At 36.1% G+C, this 21,381-nt stretch overlaps 3 protein-coding genes across 5 annotated transcripts; all 3 read right to left on the bottom strand.

The window, feature by feature from the left end:
• Nucleotides 1-2,980: 2,980 nt before the first annotated feature.
• LOC143562030 (protein NRT1/ PTR FAMILY 5.2-like) lies at nucleotides 2,981-5,813 on the bottom strand. Of its 2 annotated transcripts, XM_077049956.1 has the most exons (4): nucleotides 5,404-5,813; nucleotides 5,032-5,249; nucleotides 3,992-4,563; nucleotides 2,981-3,909 (listed from the first exon to the last, which is right to left on the bottom strand). In XM_077049956.1, the coding sequence occupies exons 1-4, from the start codon at nucleotides 5,528-5,530 to the stop codon at nucleotides 3,072-3,074; spliced, it is 1,755 nt and encodes a 584-aa protein (XP_076906071.1). In that variant the 5' UTR covers nucleotides 5,531-5,813; the 3' UTR covers nucleotides 2,981-3,071. The 2 variants fall into 2 exon arrangements, with proteins under 2 accessions (XP_076906071.1, XP_076906072.1); XM_077049957.1 differs by lacking the exon at nucleotides 5,404-5,813 and having other exon boundaries at nucleotides 5,103-5,124.
• A 741-nt stretch (nucleotides 5,814-6,554) lies between these two features.
• LOC143562029 (protein NRT1/ PTR FAMILY 5.2-like) lies at nucleotides 6,555-10,739 on the bottom strand. The gene is made up of 4 exons (XM_077049955.1): nucleotides 10,604-10,739; nucleotides 9,469-9,686; nucleotides 7,924-8,495; nucleotides 6,555-7,540 (listed from the first exon to the last, which is right to left on the bottom strand). The coding sequence occupies exons 1-4, from the start codon at nucleotides 10,719-10,721 to the stop codon at nucleotides 6,664-6,666; spliced, it is 1,785 nt and encodes a 594-aa protein (XP_076906070.1). The 5' UTR covers nucleotides 10,722-10,739; the 3' UTR covers nucleotides 6,555-6,663.
• Nucleotides 10,740-14,728: 3,989 nt separating this feature from the next.
• On the bottom strand, nucleotides 14,729-18,559 carry LOC143562027 (heterogeneous nuclear ribonucleoprotein 1-like). 2 transcript variants are annotated; one of them, XR_013140407.1, is made up of 3 exons: nucleotides 18,225-18,559; nucleotides 15,456-16,733; nucleotides 14,729-14,747 (listed from the first exon to the last, which is right to left on the bottom strand). XR_013140407.1 is itself a non-coding variant. In XM_077049953.1 (2 exons), exons 1-2 carry the CDS (start codon nucleotides 18,444-18,446, stop codon nucleotides 15,801-15,803), a joined length of 1,155 nt encoding a protein of 384 aa, XP_076906068.1. In that variant the 5' UTR covers nucleotides 18,447-18,559; the 3' UTR covers nucleotides 14,984-15,800. The 2 variants fall into 2 exon arrangements, 1 of the variants encoding a protein (XP_076906068.1); XM_077049953.1 differs by lacking the exon at nucleotides 14,729-14,747 and having other exon boundaries at nucleotides 14,984-16,733.
• Nucleotides 18,560-21,381: the final 2,822 nt, after the last annotated feature.

Raw genomic sequence — 21,381 nt, 5'->3', positions numbered from 1 at the left:
AACCAAAAATCTAGGGACAAATACATGTAATAACTAAAAAAAGAACTTGGTGCTCTTATTATTTTTTGTAAATCTTAGTATTATGATTTATTCTGGTTCTCCTAAGTACCCATGAAAAAAAGTTGACTTTGGCAATCAAAATCAACATATGATCAACATATATGGAGCTTACAACTTTTTAACCAAAAGTATCAAATTTGATGTTTATACATATGAGCTTGATTACTTTTAAAAACCATCGACAAACATATCATTATTTCTGTCATTCAACTTATACATAATATAATTCATATATAACTCTTAGTCCAACTCACCAACAAATACTATTATTTCTGTCATTCAAACTTATACATAGTATAATCCATCAAGCTTAATTATTAATTAAGGGCCCTAGTTTCTTTTCATAATGAAAATTTACTCGTTTTCATTCAAAATTTTGAATACTTAGTGTAAATTTTGGCGTTTTCAACCAAAAACTTGAACCCCCCCCCCCCACTTGTTAAGCTTTGTATACATTGAGTCCGGAACCCCCAAAATCTTAGTCCAAACTTCACTACTATATAACTCCCAAGAGTTTTAATCCATGTAATCATTTTTTATATTGAATCTTAATGTTCAAACATATATAGTAAGTACTGATTTTCAGTCTAATTCCTGAATCCCTCACTAGCTATAATTACAATTTTTAAAGATAATTGTCACTTGTTTGCTTAAACCTTTTTAAATTATTATTCATAAGTGTGTGACAATGAATTCTTATTTCATATGTTATATTCTTAATTAATATGTTTGAACAGAAAATGTTTCAGCCTAATGAAGTGGTAATCCCATGATATTATAGAATCCCACACAGTTAAAACTGAGACTCAATCTAAGTCCATTAGCATTCAAAACAGATCATAGGCAAAAAGCCTCTACTGCTTTGCCAAGATGGACTAACAACAACAAATATTAACAAGCATAAGACTTAAGCTTAAAATAGTAATTATAATAACAATAATAATAATAATAATAATATCCATTAGCATTCAAAACAGTTCATAGACAGAAGTCTCAGCTGCTTTGCCAAGATGGACTAACAGTAACAAATAAAAACAATAAAAACACACAGATCTAACTACATAACAGTAAATTATTAAGGTAATTGTGACGATGACGTGGAGTTTAGTCATAACAAGAGAAGACAGCAAACCGGACAACCTTAACGGCCGCCGTGGGTGGAAAAATGGAAAGAAATAATGAGAATGAGAATGAGAATGAGAATGAGTTGAGGTTTGAAAGAGGGGTATTTATTGACATCTGGTGAGGGTTTAGTTGGTTGTGTGTGAGTAATGACTTATTGGGCCATATATAGTAATATTAATCACCGGCCCAATTCAGTTTAAAAGGAGTCTATAGAGGTAGAGGTGTACAAAACCGGTTTATAAACCGGTTTAGAAGCAAGATAGGCAGCTATGGTCACGTCGGTTCGGTCCGGTTTATAAATTGGTTTCATCAAACAGGTTCGGTTTTAAAACATGTTTGATAGATCTTAAAGGGAACCGGTCCTGAAACTGGCGGTTTGGGTGAAACCAGTTTTTTTGTACACCTCTACATAGAGGTGCACAAATCGGGTATTTTCAGCAACTGGTTACGGGTATGATCAACAAAAGTCAAAACCGGGTCCGGATATAGTCGGGTATTTGACCAGGTTTTTTTCGGGTTTCGGGTAGGGTAGGGTGGGAGTTTTGACAGGGTATTTCCGCAACCGACGGGTCCGAGTTGGTTCTAATTCCGGTTAAGGCTTTGGGAAGAAATCCTGTACCAGGTCGTACCCGCGGGTCGGTTACGGGTAGGAACCGGTTCCGGTATTCAATCACGGCGGGGTAGCAAATCAAAATGAAAAACTCGCATTGGGTTTAGGGATAATCAGGCTCGAACTGATGACTTCCACCACGTCAAGGTGACACTCTACCGCTGAGTTATATCCCTACCCTGCCCCCATCGAGATCGGGTCTGGAACCGGGTATGTTGTGAACCTCTAGGAGTCCACATTCCATTAAACATTTGAGGTTAGTTTTGGTCGATTTTATGGCGGGTTTTTAATCAGTTTTGTCGTGTTTTGGCAGGTGGCATCAGAGTACGGTTTTTATGAGAAACTAAAGCCTGATTCGTACCCATGAGTAGGTATACTATGTCCAATCTCGGACCAGGTCCCGAAACGGGGTTTTATGTCTACCTCTAATTTTAGAGGTGTGTATGGTTCGATTTTGGATTCAAAGTGAGTTTATGGTCTTAGAAAAGGGTCGATTTCATTTTTTATTTTTTTTTGTAAGGGTTCGTTTCGGTAATGGGTTGATTTTAGGCTTAAGGTGGAATGTTTGGGCCCAAACTAAAAAAACTTGAGCCTAAAAGGCTAAAAGTTTTGGCCTAATTTTGTTGTTATTCACCTATTGATAAACTTGTGCATATAACTTTGGGTCCAAAATAATGGATTTTGATTCTAAATATAACAAGCATTCAAAGAGAAAAAAAGGTTTGGTTTTGGAATGAGTCATAACCGAAACCGAACCGTATTTTTCAGTTTTCAAGAATAAAACATAACCATATCGCCGGTTATTTTGGTTTCGTTTAAATCGGGTTTTTTTTTCATTCCATGCGCTAACTACGGCTTCGGAGAACAACAAACCAAACCGACAAGGTGACGCTGCCAGACAGGCTAATTTTGTCAGCTTGACAGCTTAAGGTTTAGTTTTGAAAATTTGGATCATTGTTTTGTTTTTGTGATCATAAGTTTGCATTAAATTTGTAAAGTGATAGAGATCATTCATGACTATAATGCAAATAACTTACAACACATTCAAATAATTAAAATAATTGTGTGTGCATCTATCTAGTAAGTTAAACAACCGATTCGGTTTACATGGTTGTTCCAAGTTCCAAACTGGACCGAACCGTTAAACCGTATTGTATTGTTTAGATCTCAAGCCGGCCGAATATTTGCATTCTTCTTGTATTTCTTTTTCTTCACTAGATATTTCTACATTTTCAAACTAATTTCACTTTGCATCCATGGTTGTACTTGTGCCTTATCAGTCTCTTGATGATGCAAGATGATCAACACTTTTTTCTACTTTGTAGTCAAAGTTTTTCGCGGCTACAAGAAACAAAACGAAGTTCAAAACGCACAAAACCGTGAAAAGTGCATAATAATAATCTAGGTGCGACTCGTTCAAGTTGTCTAGGATCCAAACTTTATGTCCATTCCTTTGTGTAACACTAGCCACGATAGATAATATGAAACTACTAAGAAAATACCCGACACCAAGACTAGTTGTAAAATAAGCCGTGCCAAGACTTTTCATTCCTTCGGGTGCTTGATCATAGAAAAACTCAAGTTTTCCGACTTCTAAGAAGTTATCAGCGACGCCCATTAAAAAGAACTGAGGAAAGAGAATGAATATACTCAAAGGCACAATTTTACCCTTCTCAAATATACCATGGTCTCTGGCGACACTTAATCGTAGCATTTCTACCAAACTAGCAACGACCATGATAATAATATGTAGCGCTATGCCAATTCCCATCCTTTGCAATATAGTGATACCTCGAGGGTTATTTGTGTATTTTTTAGCGAATGGTACAAAGTAACGGTCGTATATAACAATGGATATAAGCATGGAGATTGTTATGAATGCGGCTAGACAAGCCGGTGGGATCTCAAAATGTGGTCCCATGGACCGGACCAATGTGGTGCCTTGTTTGATGAAAAGTGTGTGAGTTTGAGCCATTAGTGTGCTAGGAATGAATGTTGTGAACAAGATTGGGACCATTTTGAGCATTTGCTTTGTTTGCTCAACTTGTGTCACAGGACATAGGTTCCATTTAGAAACCGGTTCGTTGATCTTCACCGCGGCTTTGTCAAGAAACCTATATGCAAAAAGTAAAATGTTGTTTCAACTAGGTCATAAGTATATATCTATAAAATGTAAAAAAAAAGTTACAAAAGTACCTTAATGAAGATGAATGATCAATTCTATACTTCCAAGAACTAGAAGACTCATCCAAAGTCAACTCATGAAGCTCTTCATGGTCAACAGGCATAACTACATTCCACTTTCTTGTGGCAGCAACTAGTACTTGGGCCATATTAGTAAATGGGCTTCCTGTCTTGGGCTTGTGCCTATAAACCGGTGTCCCGATTATAAACACTACTAAGGCCACAAAAAGTGCCAATGTAGAGATAACATAACCTAAAGCCCAACCCACATTATCTTGAATGTACACTAGGAATGTATTTGAGAATAGGGTGCCAAAAAAGATGCTAAACATCCACCAATTGAAGAAATTTATCTTTTGGGCTTTCTCATTGGGCTCAAAGTCGTCGAATTGGTCTGCGCCCATTGTCGAGATATTGGGCTTGGTTCCACCTGTCCCAACCGCAACAATGTAGAGTGCGCAATAGAATATACCAACTTGAAATGGCGAGGCTCGTTTATCGCAGTCTAAGTAAGTCACGTGTTTTCCACATGATGGTGGCTTTAAAGATGGTAGTGAAACCACAAGAGTCAATAAGCACATCCCCTGTTTGGTAAAGAAATAAAAAAGAACAATTAAGTAACAAGAATAAGAAGCTTTGTTTTAGAACCCATTATTCTAAATGGGCATAGGCCCATAAAAAACAAAAAAGATTTGGGCTTAAGGCCTATAAAAATAAATTAGCGATTGTATACTTGTATTTATTTAAAATGCAAATGACTTGAAGAACCATCATTCGTCCCATAATCGGTCATAAGATCCAAAACATAGAAGATTTGGGGCTTAAGCCATATAATTTGTGACACGATATGAATTAATCAGGTTTTGAGTTGTCATGTCTAACATGTTTACAAGTTATTAACCCATTTATATTAACACTCCAACCCGTTTAACATATTTACAAGTTGATTACAATATGTTAAACTTGTTTAGGGAACCTGCCGTGGTAAGTTTACATGATTTTAAGTGTGTGCAAGTTAGGGTTGATGAATTTGACACAAATTAACAATTTACCATAAGATAAATAATAGAAGAAATCATGAAAGTCCAGTATCGACCCAGATACGTGTCAGCAATATATGCACCTAAAATAGGTGTCATCCACACGGTCCCAATCCAATTCGTGACATTGTTCGATGATTTCACAGTGCCTTCATGTAATTCTCTTGTCATGTACAACACCAAATTAGATGCTATGCCATAATATGCCATTCTTTCACACACTTCATACCCTGCATATTAAATATAGCATGTACAAAATTATTATTAATAAATATTATAAATTTGGGTTAAGCAGATTAGGATTAGGTTCTATATCTATATAAAGTCCTATATGTTGTGTTATTGTGACACAAAAATATACAATCATTCAATTATTAAACTCACCAAGCATGAAGTAACAAGCTCTCCATTTCCCGGTATTTGATCTTAAGACGGGTTTACCCTTTAGATTTCTAGTCCCGTCTTGTGTAAAGTCTTCTCGGACCCTCCTCCCATCTTCGGTCAACTCCATCGTATCAAAACACGAGCAATTAATGCATGCATTTCAATATGGGCCCACGAGCCCCGTCTTCTTATAAATGCATGTCTCCATCGAACTCTACCAAACTATACCTAAACAATTTGGTATAAACAAACCAGGATCAAATTTACGCCTTCCATCGTTTTCGGTCCCTTTGTTTGTACATCACAAGCCTAATCTTTCTGTCATTTTCTGGTCATTTGTTGCTATTAGTTGGTATTTCCTAAAATGTCTTTGATGCTTGCCTCAGTTTTTTTTATCATATTGACTTATGGGCTTGTATTCATCATTAGGGCCTACATTTAGTGCTATTGAGGCCCAAACAGAGAACTAGATAACTAATAGCTAGACACATTTTTGGACCAGGGCCTGAATATTTCTAACAAGTGTAATGCTTTCTAGCCCGTTTGTTTACTATTACAAAGGGGGTGTTTGGGTGAGCTTCTAAAACTTGCTTATTTGCTATTTGTTTGTTAAAAAGCAAAAAGTGTTTGGTAAAGCAACTCCAAAAGCTTCAAAATGAAGACTTTCAAAAGTTGCTTTTGCATTTCAAAGAGCAAATAAGCAAAAAAAAACAATTTTAAAAGCTCCCCCAAACACCCCCAAATCTCACTCTTTGAAAATGTTTGGCCGAATCGATTGTGAAATACGTAATTTGTAAATGAAAATGTTTATTGTTGTTAATATTAATATTTAAAAAAATAAGAATGGGTCCATATTGCAAATTTTTAAGTGTGAAATTTCATTGATCTAAATTATTTTGAGTATTCAGAAAATGAGATATTAGGCATAGATTTTGCAAAATATGTTTTCATAATATATTACAGCTTATTAATATAATGAATTTGTATGGCATAAACACCGTTAGATCAATGGAACAAAAGTTATTATTTCAAAACAAATAAAATAACGTTCAATGAAGGTTGCATAAAAATACCAAGTATTCTTATAATGTCTTAAAATTTTGGTACATAACTTAATAATAGTACTTAATCATCAGTTAAATACAAGAACCATGATTAAGACTTAAAAACAATATTATGTTTAACGAAATAACCGACAAAAACAAAGCAAACAACCAAATATACACAATCCCATCGGTATAGGCCCTAACTAGAAAAACATTACCCTGCAACATAACTTTGTTCTGTGATCTTTCCAATATCTTCCTTCAACTCTTCTTGCTCGGTCTCGTTGACTTCGGCATTGTATTCAAAGTTCTTCGCAACGAAAAGGAAGAAAAGAAAGTTCACAACGCTCAAAACCGCATAAAATGCATAATAATAATCTAGGTGTGACACATTAAGGTTGTTTAAGATCCAACCTTTGTGCCCATTTCTCTTCGTAACATCAGCCACGGTCGATAATATAAAACTGCTTAAAAAAGACCCGACACCAAGACTAGTCGTGAAATAAGCCGTCCCTAGACTTTTCATTCCTTCGGGCGCTTGATCATAGAAAAACTCGAGTTTAGCGACTTCCAAGAAACAATCAGCGACACCCAACAATGCGAATTGGGGAATGAGAATGTATATTTTTAGAGGCACAATTTGCCCGATTTTATATATACCATGATCTTTAGCCACGCTTAGTCGATCTCTTTCTACAAGACTAGCGACAACCATGGTGACGATATGGATTATTATTCCAATGGTCATTCGTTGCAATAAGGTTATGCCTCTCGGGTTTTTTGTGTACTTTCGAACGAAAGGGACAAATAAGCGATCGTAAACCGCAAGGCTAATGAGCATTGATATTGTAACGAAAACCGATAAAGAAGCAGGTGGGATCTCAAAATGTGGTCCCATGGACCGGACCAATGTGGTGCCTTGTTTGATGAAAAGTGTGTGGGTTTGGGCCATTAGTGTGCTAGGAATGAGTACCGCACACAAGATTGGGATCATCTTGACCATTTGCTTTGTTTGCTCGACTTGTGTCACCGGGCATAGGGTCCATTCGGAAGTTGGTCCTTCAACTTTCACGGCGGCTTTGTCAAGAAACCTGTATGTTACAATGTTAAAGTGGTTATGCATTCAATTTCATTTAGATTAAGGGTAAATCGTGTCAGGTTGGCGGTCCTAACCCAGACACACCTAAAAGCGTGTAACCAGAACACAACATGTTTAACCCATTAATCTAACCGTGTCAAATGGGTTGATGATAGTGATCAAGTTGTAATTGTATTTAATCATATTGGTAGGTTGTAAACGTGTTTAGTCGGTTTGTGTAGTTAGAAAGGTTGAATAGGTCAACCCAAACACAGCCCATTTAACTAAACATGTTAACCTGAACACAACTTGTTTGTTAAATAGGTTAGACGTGACAAAATAAAATCAAAATTAGATAGCATAGGTATAAATACAAAATTGTTAAAATGGGCTTACCTTAATGAAGATGAATGGTCAATTCTATACTTCCCGGGGCTAGCATACTCGTCCAAAGTCAACTCATAAAGATCTTTCGGGTCAATGGGTACATTTACATTCCACTTTCTGGCAGTTGCAACTATTACCTTGGCCATTCTTGTAAACGGGCTTTCGGCCCGTGGTTTGTGTCTATAAACCGGTGTTCCAAACACAAACGCTATGATGGCCACAAGTAGCGCAATTGTAGGGATAGTGTATCCTAATCCCCAACCCGCATGATCTTGAATGTACACCAAAAATGTGTTTGAAAAAAGAGTACCAAAGAAAATGCTAAACATCCACCAATTAAAGAAAGTGAGCTTATGGGCCCGTTCCTTAGGCTCAAAATCGTCAAACTGATCCGCACCCATTGTTGAGATATTGGGTTTGGTTCCGCCCGTCCCTATTGCAATAATGTAGAGCGTGCAATAGAAAATACCGATTTGGAACGGAGAGGCCCGTTTAGCGCAATCTAGATAGCTCACGCCTTTGCCACATGTTGGTGGCTTTAGGGATGGTATTGAAACCACTAGAGTCAACAAGCACATACCCTGTTAAATAAAGAAAATGTTGTAACTTAGACCGTTACTAAACCCATTAGTTTAGGTAGGCCCAAAATAAAACTGATTTGGACTTACCGACCATAACAAAAGAATTGGTAATTATAACTCAAGAATGGTGTATTTGTAAGAATAAATGACAAGATTTCATGTTTAGGGCCTTAGGCCATGTTTTATAATAATAGTGAGAATGCTTGATATTAAGCCCATAACCAAAGTAAAATCCACTTAAGGATAGCATGACATGTTTATTAGGAGTGTTAATCGTGTCGGGTTGGTGGATTAACGGGTCTAAATGTGCAACCCAACCTGACTCATATTATTATTTGTGTCAAAAATATTAATCCTAACATGCATATACGCAAATTCTGGTCGACCCTAAAATGACCCGTTTAACCCATTAATTAAAACGAAAAAAAAACAATTTTTTAAAAAGCAAAATGGATATAATTAAGAGACGGTAGAACTGAGTAATATGAAGTTATCTTTTCTATAAATATTAGAAATCTTAAAATTGGATTGGAAATTTCAAAAAGATTAAAATAAATGGAAAACCGAATAAACAAAATTATAATTATATTTTTTTTAAAACTTAAACAAGTTAACACATCACCCGTTTTTATACAGGTTAACCCAGGCCTGACCCATTTATGGGTCGTGAGCTTGACCCATTTTTTTAAAACGGTTCGTGCTAGTCAACCCAAAACATATTTTCCATGTCGGGTTCAGACAGTGTCAACGATTGCTCCCCTAATTTTTATTCACAAAAGGACTATTTTATGGTCTATGTTTCTAGTTGGCCCTGATACCAAAAATAGTAAGGTAGACTTAAAAAATGATAGATTTAGTATTGAGAAAATTTAGTAACAAAGATACTAACATTAGAAAAGCCCGGATAGCATAGTAATTAAATCTAGGGCTTTGGTCTAAAACATAAATAGTTTTCGATAAATTATATATTTACCACAAGATAAATGAGTGAAGCAATCATGAAAGTCCAATATCGGCCCAAATATGTGTCAGCGATATATGCACCCAAAAGAGGAGTCATCCACACGGTTCCGACCCAATTTGTGACATTGTTTGAGGATTTCACAGTGCCTTCATGCAATTCTTTTGTCAAGTACAACACGAGATTGGTTGATATTCCATAGTATGCCATTCTTTCGCAAACTTCGTAACCTACAACCCAAATCATATACTTATACTATTTCAAGTACCTTTGTGATTTTTAACATGTTACGAACCTAACACACAGTTTAAAGGCTTGGGTTTAGGTTAAGTGGGTTCGGGTTTAGTCTAGATGAGTTGGGGGCTTGGTCCTAGTATAGGGTTGGACCCACAATCATGTTTGGCTAAACGGGTAGTGTTTGGGTCAACCTGAGTAGTCACGGGTTGACTCATTTATTTTAATATTGTAAAAAATTGTATTGTGCCGTAACTTAAAAATAACGGGTACCTCATGTCATCATTTAAAAGATAAAAGTGAAATCAACATCAGTTTATAGTTTTTCACGTTAATTATTTTATATGCATTTGCACAACCGGATGTAAATATTTAGTTTTGGAGTATTAATATGCATACATAAAAATAGTAAATTAAAACTTAGATTAAAAAAGTCATGGTTTTGTCAACCCACGGAAACTCATCTCATGTTCGGGTTCTCAACACCATTAGAGCCGACAAACTCGTTTTTGGAGACATGGGAGGGTGATACACGAGTTGGAAAGATCCCTCTTTAACCAGAAAAGAAAAAACTTAGCTTTTTGCAACAAAGCAAATTTCACATGTCTAGGCTTTCGATTCTGAGTTTCACACATATTAAACATTTTTTCGTCGTTTTAGTAGCTAACTAAATACAAGAAAATACGAGTTTTTATAAAGCAATTAGTCGTATGCTTTTAGTTATCATCAACCAATTTATTTATTTATTTATTTCATAAATTTAACATGTGTGTCACATCTAGAATCACTCGATACACGGAACCATGACAGTCGTTTAGCTTTGATCATTTAAAATGATACTATTTATTTTCTCTAAAAACGCATGTTATAATTTTATGACACCATGAAGATGTTATGTACTTATGTCACTTACCTAGCATGTAATAGCATGCTCTCCATCTCCCAGTAGTTGATCTTAGGGCACGTCTACCCTTAAGATCAGTAGTCCCGTCTTGTGTAAAATCTTGTTCGAATCCCTTCTCGTATTCCATCGTGCAAAACGAGCAAGAACGAATACGAGCAATATGCGTGTAAGGTTCGGCTTTTATAAACTCTTGAGAGCTTTGTCAAATTGTATGGAAACAAAGAAATTCTTGTTTTTAACAAATTCCTTTTTGGTCCTTTTCTATCCTATCTCTAATACATCACAAGGGTAATCAACTAATCATAATGTCATTTTCATTTGTTTCTTCTAGTTGGAATTTACTAAATTGTCCTTCATGCCTACTTCTTTGTTTTGGATCATGTAAGCATATGGATCCACGACACATGCTTAATTGCTTATTACACTCTAAATTCGGTAACATTTGATTCCATTAACAAGACAGACAAGTTTATTTGAAAAATGAGGTGATTTGGGTTATAATTTACGTTTTTACGTACTAGATTTAAAATATAAGCTAAAATGGAACGAGTAATGTTTAGAGGTATGAATTTCTGATACAGGATAAAAACATGACATGAATTAGCTTTAGCATAATATGGATTGGATTAGGTTCAGGCAGCGGTGAAGCCAAGATTTTTTTCCTACAATGTCAATAATGGTGTTTGGTTTCTAACCCGACATCAAAATTTTTGTGTCGGATCAGTACACATAATAAAAGTAAAAGAAAATGTTGAATTTAGGTTGGAACACGATTAGAGGAATTTAGTGATCGAAGAAAGTAGAAAATGGGCTATTTTTATTATTGGATTTGAGTTTTTTTTAATTTATAAATAATTTGGGCCTTTTCAAATTGGAAATAAGGCTAATGGTTTAATTTGTTTAGTAAAAGTTTTATAAAAATAACTGGGTTTTTTTATTTCTTTTTCTTATTTTTTTATAAAAATGTATGTTATATATATCATACCTTAAAACATAGTTGGTAATTTATGGTAAAATTTGAAGGATAAGAAAAAACATAAGCATGTGTTTTAATGTTTAAATTAGATTTTTTATATACAATTGTATTCTGGTTATACTTATAATTTATTCTCACAATTATAATTTAGAGATTTAATATGAAATAATAAAATAAAATATATATGTTAAACAGGTCGTGTACGTGTTAGCTCATGAAAACTTGCGTAGACGATATTCGGGGTTGTGTTAAAAGAAAATTATTTGGCATTGCTTTGACCCGCCAACCCATGAGAACAACGCATTTACAACTTCAGTCCTTAGTCAAATGAGTAGGAAACCATCAAACTCATAGATGTTTATAACAAGTTAACTTTTGTGTGACACATCAAATAATTATCTTAACATTATATTATATCTTTTATGATCACGCACTCACACCTCTAACATGAACAATATAGCATTGGCTATATTAATAATTTAACTTGCCGTTTGAATATGCCTTCAAAAAATATTCGTTACCACACATGTACGACGGCATGACGCATTGATATTGTCATATCTATTAGGCCATGTGTAGTCAAAACTCATAACTCTCATACAATAATTACATATATGATATATTAATCTCTCTCTCCCTTCACACATACAATTTTATTAAAACTCGACCGAACTAGTGTTGTGTACACAACGTTTGTGCCAAAACCCGGGGGGGGGGGGGGGGTATTCCCGGCGTTTTGTGGGCAAAAAGCCACAACTCTAGACGGCTACTGATGGTCTTACAATGCGTTGCACTGATATGAACGAAATAAGAAATGCTAACAATAACAACCACGTCACACATGCTATATATATTTTTTGGTCAAAATAAAAAACTATGAATGAGTGGCGTAAATGATAAATATAATTATGTATTCATACCGCTAATGTGGTACGTTCAAAACGTCGAATATAAGATATATATCAAACATACAATAAGCATCTATATGTAGCGTTGATAAGATGTAGTGGAAGAAAGAAATTACGAAGCATCTATATGTAGAATCTGTATCATATTTAAAAGCAATTGATACAAGTGTTTATTTTACTCTCTCCTTAATGTTTGTAATGTATTAAACGCCCTACTACACACACGTTGAGACACATATTAGGGAATATAGTCCCTGTGGTTTGACAAATAATGCGAATATAGTCCAAAAAGTTTAGTTTTTGCATATGGACCCTCCACGTTTACCAGATCTTGCTAATTACATCCAAATCACTAACCCCGTTAAATTTAATCGTTAAGTCAGGGGTATACATGTCTTTTCACTATTTCTTTATTATAATACTTATTTCAGTGAACTACGGTTTTCATCATTGTGGTTTGTCCAAATCTGCGGTTTTAGTCCAATAGTTTTAATTTTGCAATTTTCGCCATTGTAGTTTCATTTCACTAGCTTGCAATGAAACCCAAATTTATTAACCTCGTTAAGTCTGTTCGTTAGCCCATTTGCATGCCTCTCACGTGACACCCAGTTTTGTTGTTTTTCTCCCCAAATAAACCTCAATCCTAATTCGAAAGCCCCATCATCTGAGGAGCTGTGGTGTATTTGGGGAAAAGGAAAAAAGAAGGAACAAAACTGCCCCTCACGGGAAGGGCACACTGATGGGTTTAATGACCAGACATAACGAGATTATGGAATTCGGGTTTAATTACAAGTGAAATGAAACTACAATGACGAAAATTGCAAACTTGAAACTATTGGACTAAATCGCAGATTTGGACAAACCAGAGGGACGAAAACCGCAGTTCACTGAAATAAGTATTATAATAAAGAAATAGTGAAAAGACATGTCTACCCCTGACTTAACGATTAAATTTAATGGGGTTAGTGATTTGAATGTAATTGGAAATAACTGGGAAACATGAAGGGTCCATATGCAAAAACTAAACCTTTTGGAAACTCACATTATTTGTCAAACCAAAGGGACGAAAATGACACTTTACTCTATTCAAGATTAAGTGATTAGCATATATAAGATTCTGTTTGTTTTTACTTAAAAGATTTGCAATGAGCTTATGTTTGCGTGACATAAGCTTCTAAAGACGGTTTGTTTTTTTTTTAAATAAAAAAAGACCTAAAAAATATTTTTTTGTCTTAAAAAATAAGCTAATATCCAACTTATTCACACTTCTTCACATCCTACCAACACCCACTATCCAACACTACCACACCACCCACCGTCGGCCACCACCACCGTCCATTACCACCACCCACCACCACCACCGTCCATTACCACCACCCATCGTCCACCACCACCCACCACCACCATCCATTACCACCACCCACCGTCCTCCACCACCACCATTCACCGCCTACTACCATTGTCTACCACCAATCGTCCACCACCCACTTTCACCGTTCGTACACCACCATTAATTATTTTAGCAGTCTATAAATGTTAAAAAAACGGTTTCTTCTCGTAGACTACAAAGGTTTGGTCCACATATTATTCTACATATGTCTGCAAATGTAATCCGCAGACTATAGACATTTTACCCCTTTAAAAACAAACACCACCTAAGTGAAAGATATACAAGAGTGTAAGATTCAAAGTAAAAAAAGGAAAATCAGAATTTTAAATAGTTTTGTCTTTTGACCAAGCTAATTGCATTTTATAAGATATGCCAACTTTCATAAAGTTTTGGTATAACAAAATTGAGTTGGGAAGTAGATGTAAAAACAAGAAACACATGTCATGCTTATACTAGTAACACTAACACAAATAGTTATTTGCGTACTATGTGATTTAAACCAGAATTGATTGGAAAAAAGTCGGATATGCAAGCACACCTAGACACGACCATGGATTTACGAATATGACTTTTAAGTGTAATTGTTCTCTTACATAACTATAAATAAAGCGATAACTATTCATGATAACGATTTGCCATTATAAATATTTGTGTTATGAAAAGTTTATGTTTGACATTTTGCTTACCGATCTCTCAACTTCGGTTTAAAAATATTATCTTTCTCTAATTTTTTATACTATGCTTACGAGTTACAATCTACCGACAGTGACAAAATATATATTTACAAAGATACTTGACAAGGCCAAGAATCTTACGTAAATCATCGCCACGATTCTTTAATCTTTTCTTCTCAATTTTGATTGTAGCTTTCATGTATACCTACATAAATATATTTAATTACTATACATTTAAAAGATCTTTGATAAATACACCGTAATGATAATCCAATACTTTAAACATAACTACTGACAAATAATGTATATCTTCAGTTGTGATTGAAGAAACACAGTTAGGTTCATCAACTTATTTACTTGTAATAGTTGATTGATTTGGGTTATTTTCGAACTGTAACGGTTCAAACATGTAAAATAGTGTGCTAAAACAGAAATGGGTCAAATGGATCAAAATTCACTAGAAAACAATTTTTACTGCATAAAACCTGCTAAATCAATTATTTCAAATAATTAAACTATTACGGGTTAACCCGGTCTTTTTCGACACATACAAAAAAAAATACATGTTTTGACTTTTGACCTTATTAATCAGCACAACAGCAGAATGAAACTGGTAAAAAGTTTTAAACAAGATATACATGGATAGTCCCTGAGGTATGTTCATTATGCAATTTTGGTCCCTAAGCTTGAAAAATTATACCTTCGGTCCTTACCGTACTTACCATTCACCCGCAGGTGACATAGCTATCCTTTCATCTTTTACTTACAGGTGTATAAAAATCTGTTAACTCACTTGTGAGCAACAGTGAGAACAAAAGGTGTAAATTCTCAAACTTAGAGATCAGATCCGTAATACGAACATACGACATAAACTATCCGAGTAATTCTCTCTTTATACAACATATTAACATACCCAACAGTCCAAACTCGAATTCTTGCAATACACGTTCAAGATTTACGTTCTTGATCAGGTTTCATGTCTTTAATCCTCATCACTTTGAAATATCCTGCAAAAACAAAGAAAAGATAACAGGCGAATAATTATTCCTCCAAAAGTAACAATTATCCTAACGATGAACTTACCTGATCGAAAACAATGATAAAATCAAGAACCAAAATCAACTAACACATAAACGAGTTAAAAAACACTACAAATAAACCAAAGTAACTTAAAAAGCAAATACAACTCTACCAAAATAACTAAAGATTTAAGTGATCCAACCAGTTTTGATTTCTTATCATAAAAAACCAAAACTTTTCAAGAATCTGATTGCCAGCTGGCATTAGAATAACCAGGCTGCCCGTTATATGGATGCCCTTGTTGATCACCGCCAGTTGCAGCACCACCAGCTGGACCATACCCACCAGTATTTGTATTATATCCATCACTAGCACCATAACCGCCATACCCATAACCTTGGCTCCCGTAGCTAGAACCGCCACTTGGAGACTGACCCACCGGTGCTGGAACCGCACCACCACCACCAGAACCGCCATAGCCATAACCTTGGTTCCCATATCCCACATTTGCACCATACTCTGCACCACCATAACCAGGAGTCTGACCAACCCATGGGCTTTTTAACATACTAGGACTACTACCTACATTAGGGTTACCATATGCACCTACAGGACCACCATAACCACCAGCATAACTTCCATAACCAGCAAAACCACCACCACCGTTCGGTCCACCAAAACCATAACTCGGTTGACCGTATCCCGTATACGGAGGATAACCACCGCCACCACCAGAGTTTTGCTGCATGAATCTATTACCATCCAGACCATCAAACAATCCAGCATTGTTACCTTGATACCCTCCACCACGCCCACTGCCACCTGGATTAGCATCTTTAGGTAGTGCTCGTTTAACCTCCACTAACTTAGTATTCAGCTCATGAAAAGACTTCTCAAGAACTCTGTCAACAGCATCTTCTGTGTCAAAAGAAATGAAACCAAATCCACGAGGTCTGTTGGTATTTTGGTCAATCATAATTACTACATCGGTTACATCTCCATAATTTGCAAAATATTCGCGGAACTGTTCTTCTGTTAATGTGGACGGTAATCCACCAACAAATATTTTTTTGGTTCTGTAATTTCCTGATCCTCCTGAGCTTCTGCTTGCACTATTTGCAAGCCTAGATGCTTGTTGTTCTTCTCTTGATAAAGCCCTCTTAGCTTCGACCTGCAAATAAGTTACACGTAAGCATTTCAAAATCTTTTTTTAATCAAATGTAAACAGAAAAATTAAATAACAGCTATTGAAGGGTTGCCTTTTATGCACGAACATGTTTATATAACAGGCGATGGTACAAGGATTTGCACACAATAGTCATAACTTAACCACCAGATTCTCAAGTGATTCAGTTATCTTAATTCAGTCGGTTCTTATCACTTTAATCTGCGAATGTTCTAATTAGTTTAACTGAATTGAGATAATTAGAACACTCATGAAGCTCTCAGATTCTACCATCAATTGGTACTCGAAAACCACCGCCCCGTTCCAGAAATGTAGCTTTGACTTTCGATGCTGATATGAAGATCACCGACATCTTAAACACTCAAATTAGAGGCATGCATCTGTCAGTTTTGAGCTAAAACCAAACCAACCACCGAAATTTCGGCTTTAATTTTTGAAAACCATTTAAATTTCAGCCTTTTTCAGTTTTTTTGGTTTTGTCATCTAAGCTTGAAACTTTATGCCGAAAATAAAAAATTCCCCAAAATAATCAAATTGGACCTAAATCATTTTATAATTATTAATAACTAATTAATCATTATACATTTGAGTTATATATTTATTTAATTCTTATAAAATACTCAAAATTAAAAATAAAAAATTGAAAATCTACAAATTCAATTTGGTTCGATTTTGTTACATGCAAAACCGAAACCAAACAGTAAGTTCGATTTTCCTAAAACATAAAACCAAACCCTCGGTTTTCATTTTGATTTCCGTTTTCTCTGTTTTTCGGTTTCATGCACACCCCTAACTCAAATGGAAATCAATTTATTTAACAGCTCCATCCAGGGCAGCAGCTGCATGTAAGTTAATTGATACATTTGAGCTAAAATACTTGGGTTATATATTTTTCAAATTCTTATAAATTACTTAAAAGTTAAACATAAAAATCTATAAATTAAGTTCGGTGCGGTTTTCATTACATGCAAAAACAAATCCTAACTGTCGGTTTTCATTTCGGTTCGGTTTTCTCAGTTTCATGCAAGTTAACGGTTCAAAGTTCCGACTTTGGTTACATTAAACCTAAAAAGCTTCACAAATTCAAATTTCAAACAACTAAATAATTAACAACTACATCCAGGGCAGCAGCTGTATGTAAGTTAATTCATAACTAACTAATTATTACACATTTGAGCTAAAATATTTGGGTTATATATTTTCAAAGTCTTATAAATTACTTAAAAGTTAAAACATAAAATTCTATAAATTAAGTTTGGTGCGGTTTTCATTACATGCAAAACCAAAACCAAACCGTAAGCTCAGTAGTTACTAAAACACAAAACTCAACCGTCCGTTTTCATTTCGCTTCGGTTTTTTCAGTTTCGTGCAAGTTAATGGTTCAAAGTTCTGATTTTCGAGACATTAAACCTAAAATGCTTTACAAATTCAAATTTCAAACAACTAAATAATAATTAATAATCACTAATAACTTACATTACGGCCATCAATCGAATGCCTATCTTGCACCACAGAATCCAGAACCGTCGGATCCGAGAACACAACGAATCCAAATCCACGTGGACGGCCAGTGATCTTATCACGCATAATTACAGTCTGGGACACGTGGCCGTACTTGGTGAAGTAATCAGTTAAGCGTTGTTCGGTTGTGTCCCATGCGATTCCACCTAAGAACAGCTTGCCTTCGTCTGAATCCATTTACAGTGAGTGTTTGTGTGTGATTCTGGAATCTAGGGTTTGAAGTGACTGTTTTGGGAATTTGGGTGAAAAAGATATTAGTTTGTGATTTTGACTGATGCGACGGCGTCTTTTTGTTTTGTTTTGATTGTTTGTTCGGGAATGTGTGTGCGTATCAAATCAGAATAACTAAATTTTTGGGCTCGTACTAAGGCTGAGGGGTGTGGGGCTCTAACGGGGGCGTGAGTGGGGGCTCCAGCCAATAATATTGTGACGTGTGGCAGAGAGATAAACTGGATAAGATGGGTGATGGAGCCCCCGCTGGAGCCCCTGGCCCTGGTGTGGAGGGGCTCCAGCGGATTTTTTTTTTTATTTTTTTATAAATATATTCAACAAACGTATTATTAAAAAAACTCATAAATTATTAAAAAAAACACACATTAAAAAAAACACATTAATATCTAAAAATAAAAAAAAAAATTAAAGTACTAAAAAAACATTATTCTTATTCTTCGGCTTGGTCTTCTTCGATCAACCTCTTTCGGATACGTTCCTTTTGCTTTTCCATCAGCATTTGATCGACCGGATTTAGGTTACTGAAGTCACTTGTAAAGAAGTCCAAATCTCTCATTCGACTTTTTTCCTTTTTGTCATTAGAGACCACCTCCATGGTTTTGTTGAATTTATTGAGGGATTCAACAAGATCGACGATGTTTACGGCTCCCCCCTCAGCCGGTTTTTTCCCCTTGGCGTCCCGTCCCAATGGCCGCCTCCTCGGCGGTGAAGACGTTTCCTCCCCCGCAATGTTTAGGTCGAATCCAACGCGGCAATCCGACCCGGCAGTAGTGCTATACGCTCCAGACGAACTAGTTTTAGTCCGTTTCGGCCCTACTTCCGCATCATGGTCCGGCGCCACCACCTCAACCCACTTGGAACACCTTTTCAACCTCTCCCACAATTTTACATCGTCCCACGTCTTCACCGTCCCATACCTCCGCAAACACTCCTGCTTCCACTCTTCGACAGTGAAATTGTAAACCGCCAAATCATCACTGCCACTTGGTCTCATACGACCGGCGTTCCTGTTGAAAAGATTAGTAAACAAGCCGACAAATTTTCTGATTTCGGACCACCGACCCGAAATCATATCGGCGTTTCGCTCTGTACTCCCAACGAGCGTATAGAACGTCTCCCTAACCTTTGTCCAAAAAACCTTGTTTTTTTGGTAGTCGGCTGCAAAATGAATAATTAAATTAGATTTCCAGTTAACTTTTTTAATTAACTTTTTTATTAAAAATCATTTTTAAAAACGTTAAAACAATTACCGCAACGCCGATCCTCAGAAATGACTATCCAAGCCCGACACAAGGCTTCCTTCTCATCCGATGACCACGGAGTGGTTTTCCGTTTCATCCTCGGAGTCGAAGCCGGTCCCGGCCCGTCCGTTGCAAGTTGTTTTTTTCGGTGGACGCGTCTTCTTGCTCCCGTAGCATCACCGTGTGATTCTTGTGTCTCCAGAACAACAAAGTTAGGAGACGGTTGTATGTTGGATTGTTGAAAGCCGGATGTTTCTTGCGACCCCGAAAAAAACATCGATTGGTCTGGTGACGACCATAAATCGTCGTAACTATAACCTGAATCTAGGTTTGGGTACCAATTTCCAGACATGTTTTTAAAAAAAAGTTTGGAAGATGGGTTGATTTTGGGTTTTTTTTTGAAGTTGTGGTAATTGTTTTATGTGATTTTGGGTGTGGTAATTGTTTTAGGTGATATTGGGTTTATATATAGGAAGAATAATTTTTTTTATTAAATTAAAGAGCCCAACGGCTCATTTGTGTACTTCCAACGGCTATGTCACGTCTCCCAATGCTCCTTTACGCCACCTTTCTCCCGCGACCCACCTTGCGCCTGCTTTGAATTCCGTGCTCGCGCCCCTCTCGCGCCCCGGTGGTGTGGTGCTCGCGCCTGGGGGCGCGAGCAGAGGGGCTCTCGCGCCCCCGCTGAAGCCCCACACCCCTCAGCCTAAAAAAAGCAATTTTGTGGTAAACAGTAAACTGTAAAAGTAAAAGTGTTTTTGGAATTTATTTTTTATATGACGCATTCAAAAATTATTTACTCTCAACATTTGGAATTTCTCTTAATCTCCAATACACGAGAGAACAGTTTTAAGACGAAGGAGGACAATGAAACCCGAATCCGATGAGAAAACTCAAAACCCGGTATAAAATGGGATGGGTAATACCCGACCCATCAGGGTTTAGGATTAGTTTTGAAATTTTTCGTGGGTTTGGGATTTGTAAAATACTCGATTACCCGACCAAATTACCCCATAACATTGACTCATTTACCCGATATATATACCCGATGTACCCGACATAGCTTTTTTATGTTATATATAGTTATATACTACATATATTATTTGTTAAAACTTGTTTATAACAATTATTTGAGACATTTTATTTTAACAGTAATCATTAATTGTAGTTGATTAGCTAGATTTTTTTAAAAATCCGATAGAAAGCTGATGGATTTTTGGGCCAAATATACTAGACGAGTATTTTGTCAAAACCCAATAAGAAACCTGAAACCTGATGGGAAAACCCGAAGGGTAATTACTCGATTAAAACCCGATGGGTTTGGGACGGACTTTAATAATCGAGTATGGGTTTGGGAAAACCTAAAACCGACCCATTGGCATCACTACTCATCCGGTAACAACGTCAATGAGGAAATCCACTACAGTGAAAAAACCTTCTTGAGTCAGCTTTCAAACATGATACAGTAAAAGTCTCAAATATTAACTGTCACGCTCATGCCTGATGAACCAGGAGGTTGTAAGCAATTTTATGCTAAAAGTGTATTTCTAGTATTAGAGTGATATTATGTAAAATTTAATGGGGGTGAAAATATTAAGGTTTTTTAAGACATCATAAAGGGGATTATATAAATTAATGCT

Source organism: Bidens hawaiensis, unplaced genomic scaffold (assembly GCF_021521415.1).
Source record: "Bidens hawaiensis isolate Kalapana, Puna unplaced genomic scaffold, B.hawaiensis_p1.1 tig00020893_1, whole genome shotgun sequence".
In the NCBI taxonomy this organism is placed as follows: domain Eukaryota; kingdom Viridiplantae; phylum Streptophyta; class Magnoliopsida; order Asterales; family Asteraceae; genus Bidens; species Bidens hawaiensis.
Note: the sequence above shows the minus strand (reverse complement) of the source record. Positions and strands in the feature narration are given on the sequence as shown.

Excerpts from the sequence above, each read along its gene's own strand:
- LOC143562030 (XM_077049956.1), bottom strand. The coding sequence starts at position 5,530 with ATGGAGTTGACCGAAGATGGGAGGAGGGTCCGAGAAGACTTTACACAA. Across the intron at positions 4,564-5,031 it reads CTTCTATTATTTATCTTATG|GGGATGTGCTTATTGACTCT; the intron begins GTAAATTGTTAA and ends TTTACCAAACAG. Across the intron at positions 3,910-3,991 it reads GATCATTCATCTTCATTAAG|GTTTCTTGACAAAGCCGCGG; the intron begins GTACTTTTGTAA and ends TTTTGCATATAG.
- LOC143562029 (XM_077049955.1), bottom strand. The coding sequence starts at position 10,721 with ATGGAATACGAGAAGGGATTCGAACAAGATTTTACACAAGACGGGACT. Across the intron at positions 9,687-10,603 it reads AGCATGCTATTACATGCTAG|GTTACGAAGTTTGCGAAAGA; the intron begins GTAAGTGACATA and ends TTTGGGTTGTAG. Across the intron at positions 8,496-9,468 it reads CTTCACTCATTTATCTTGTG|GGTATGTGCTTGTTGACTCT; the intron begins GTAAATATATAA and ends TTTATTTAACAG.
- LOC143562027 (XM_077049953.1), bottom strand. The coding sequence starts at position 18,446 with ATGGATTCAGACGAAGGCAAGCTGTTCTTAGGTGGAATCGCATGGGAC. Across the intron at positions 16,734-18,224 it reads ATTCGATTGATGGCCGTAAT|GTCGAAGCTAAGAGGGCTTT; the intron begins GTAAGTTATTAG and ends ACTTATTTGCAG.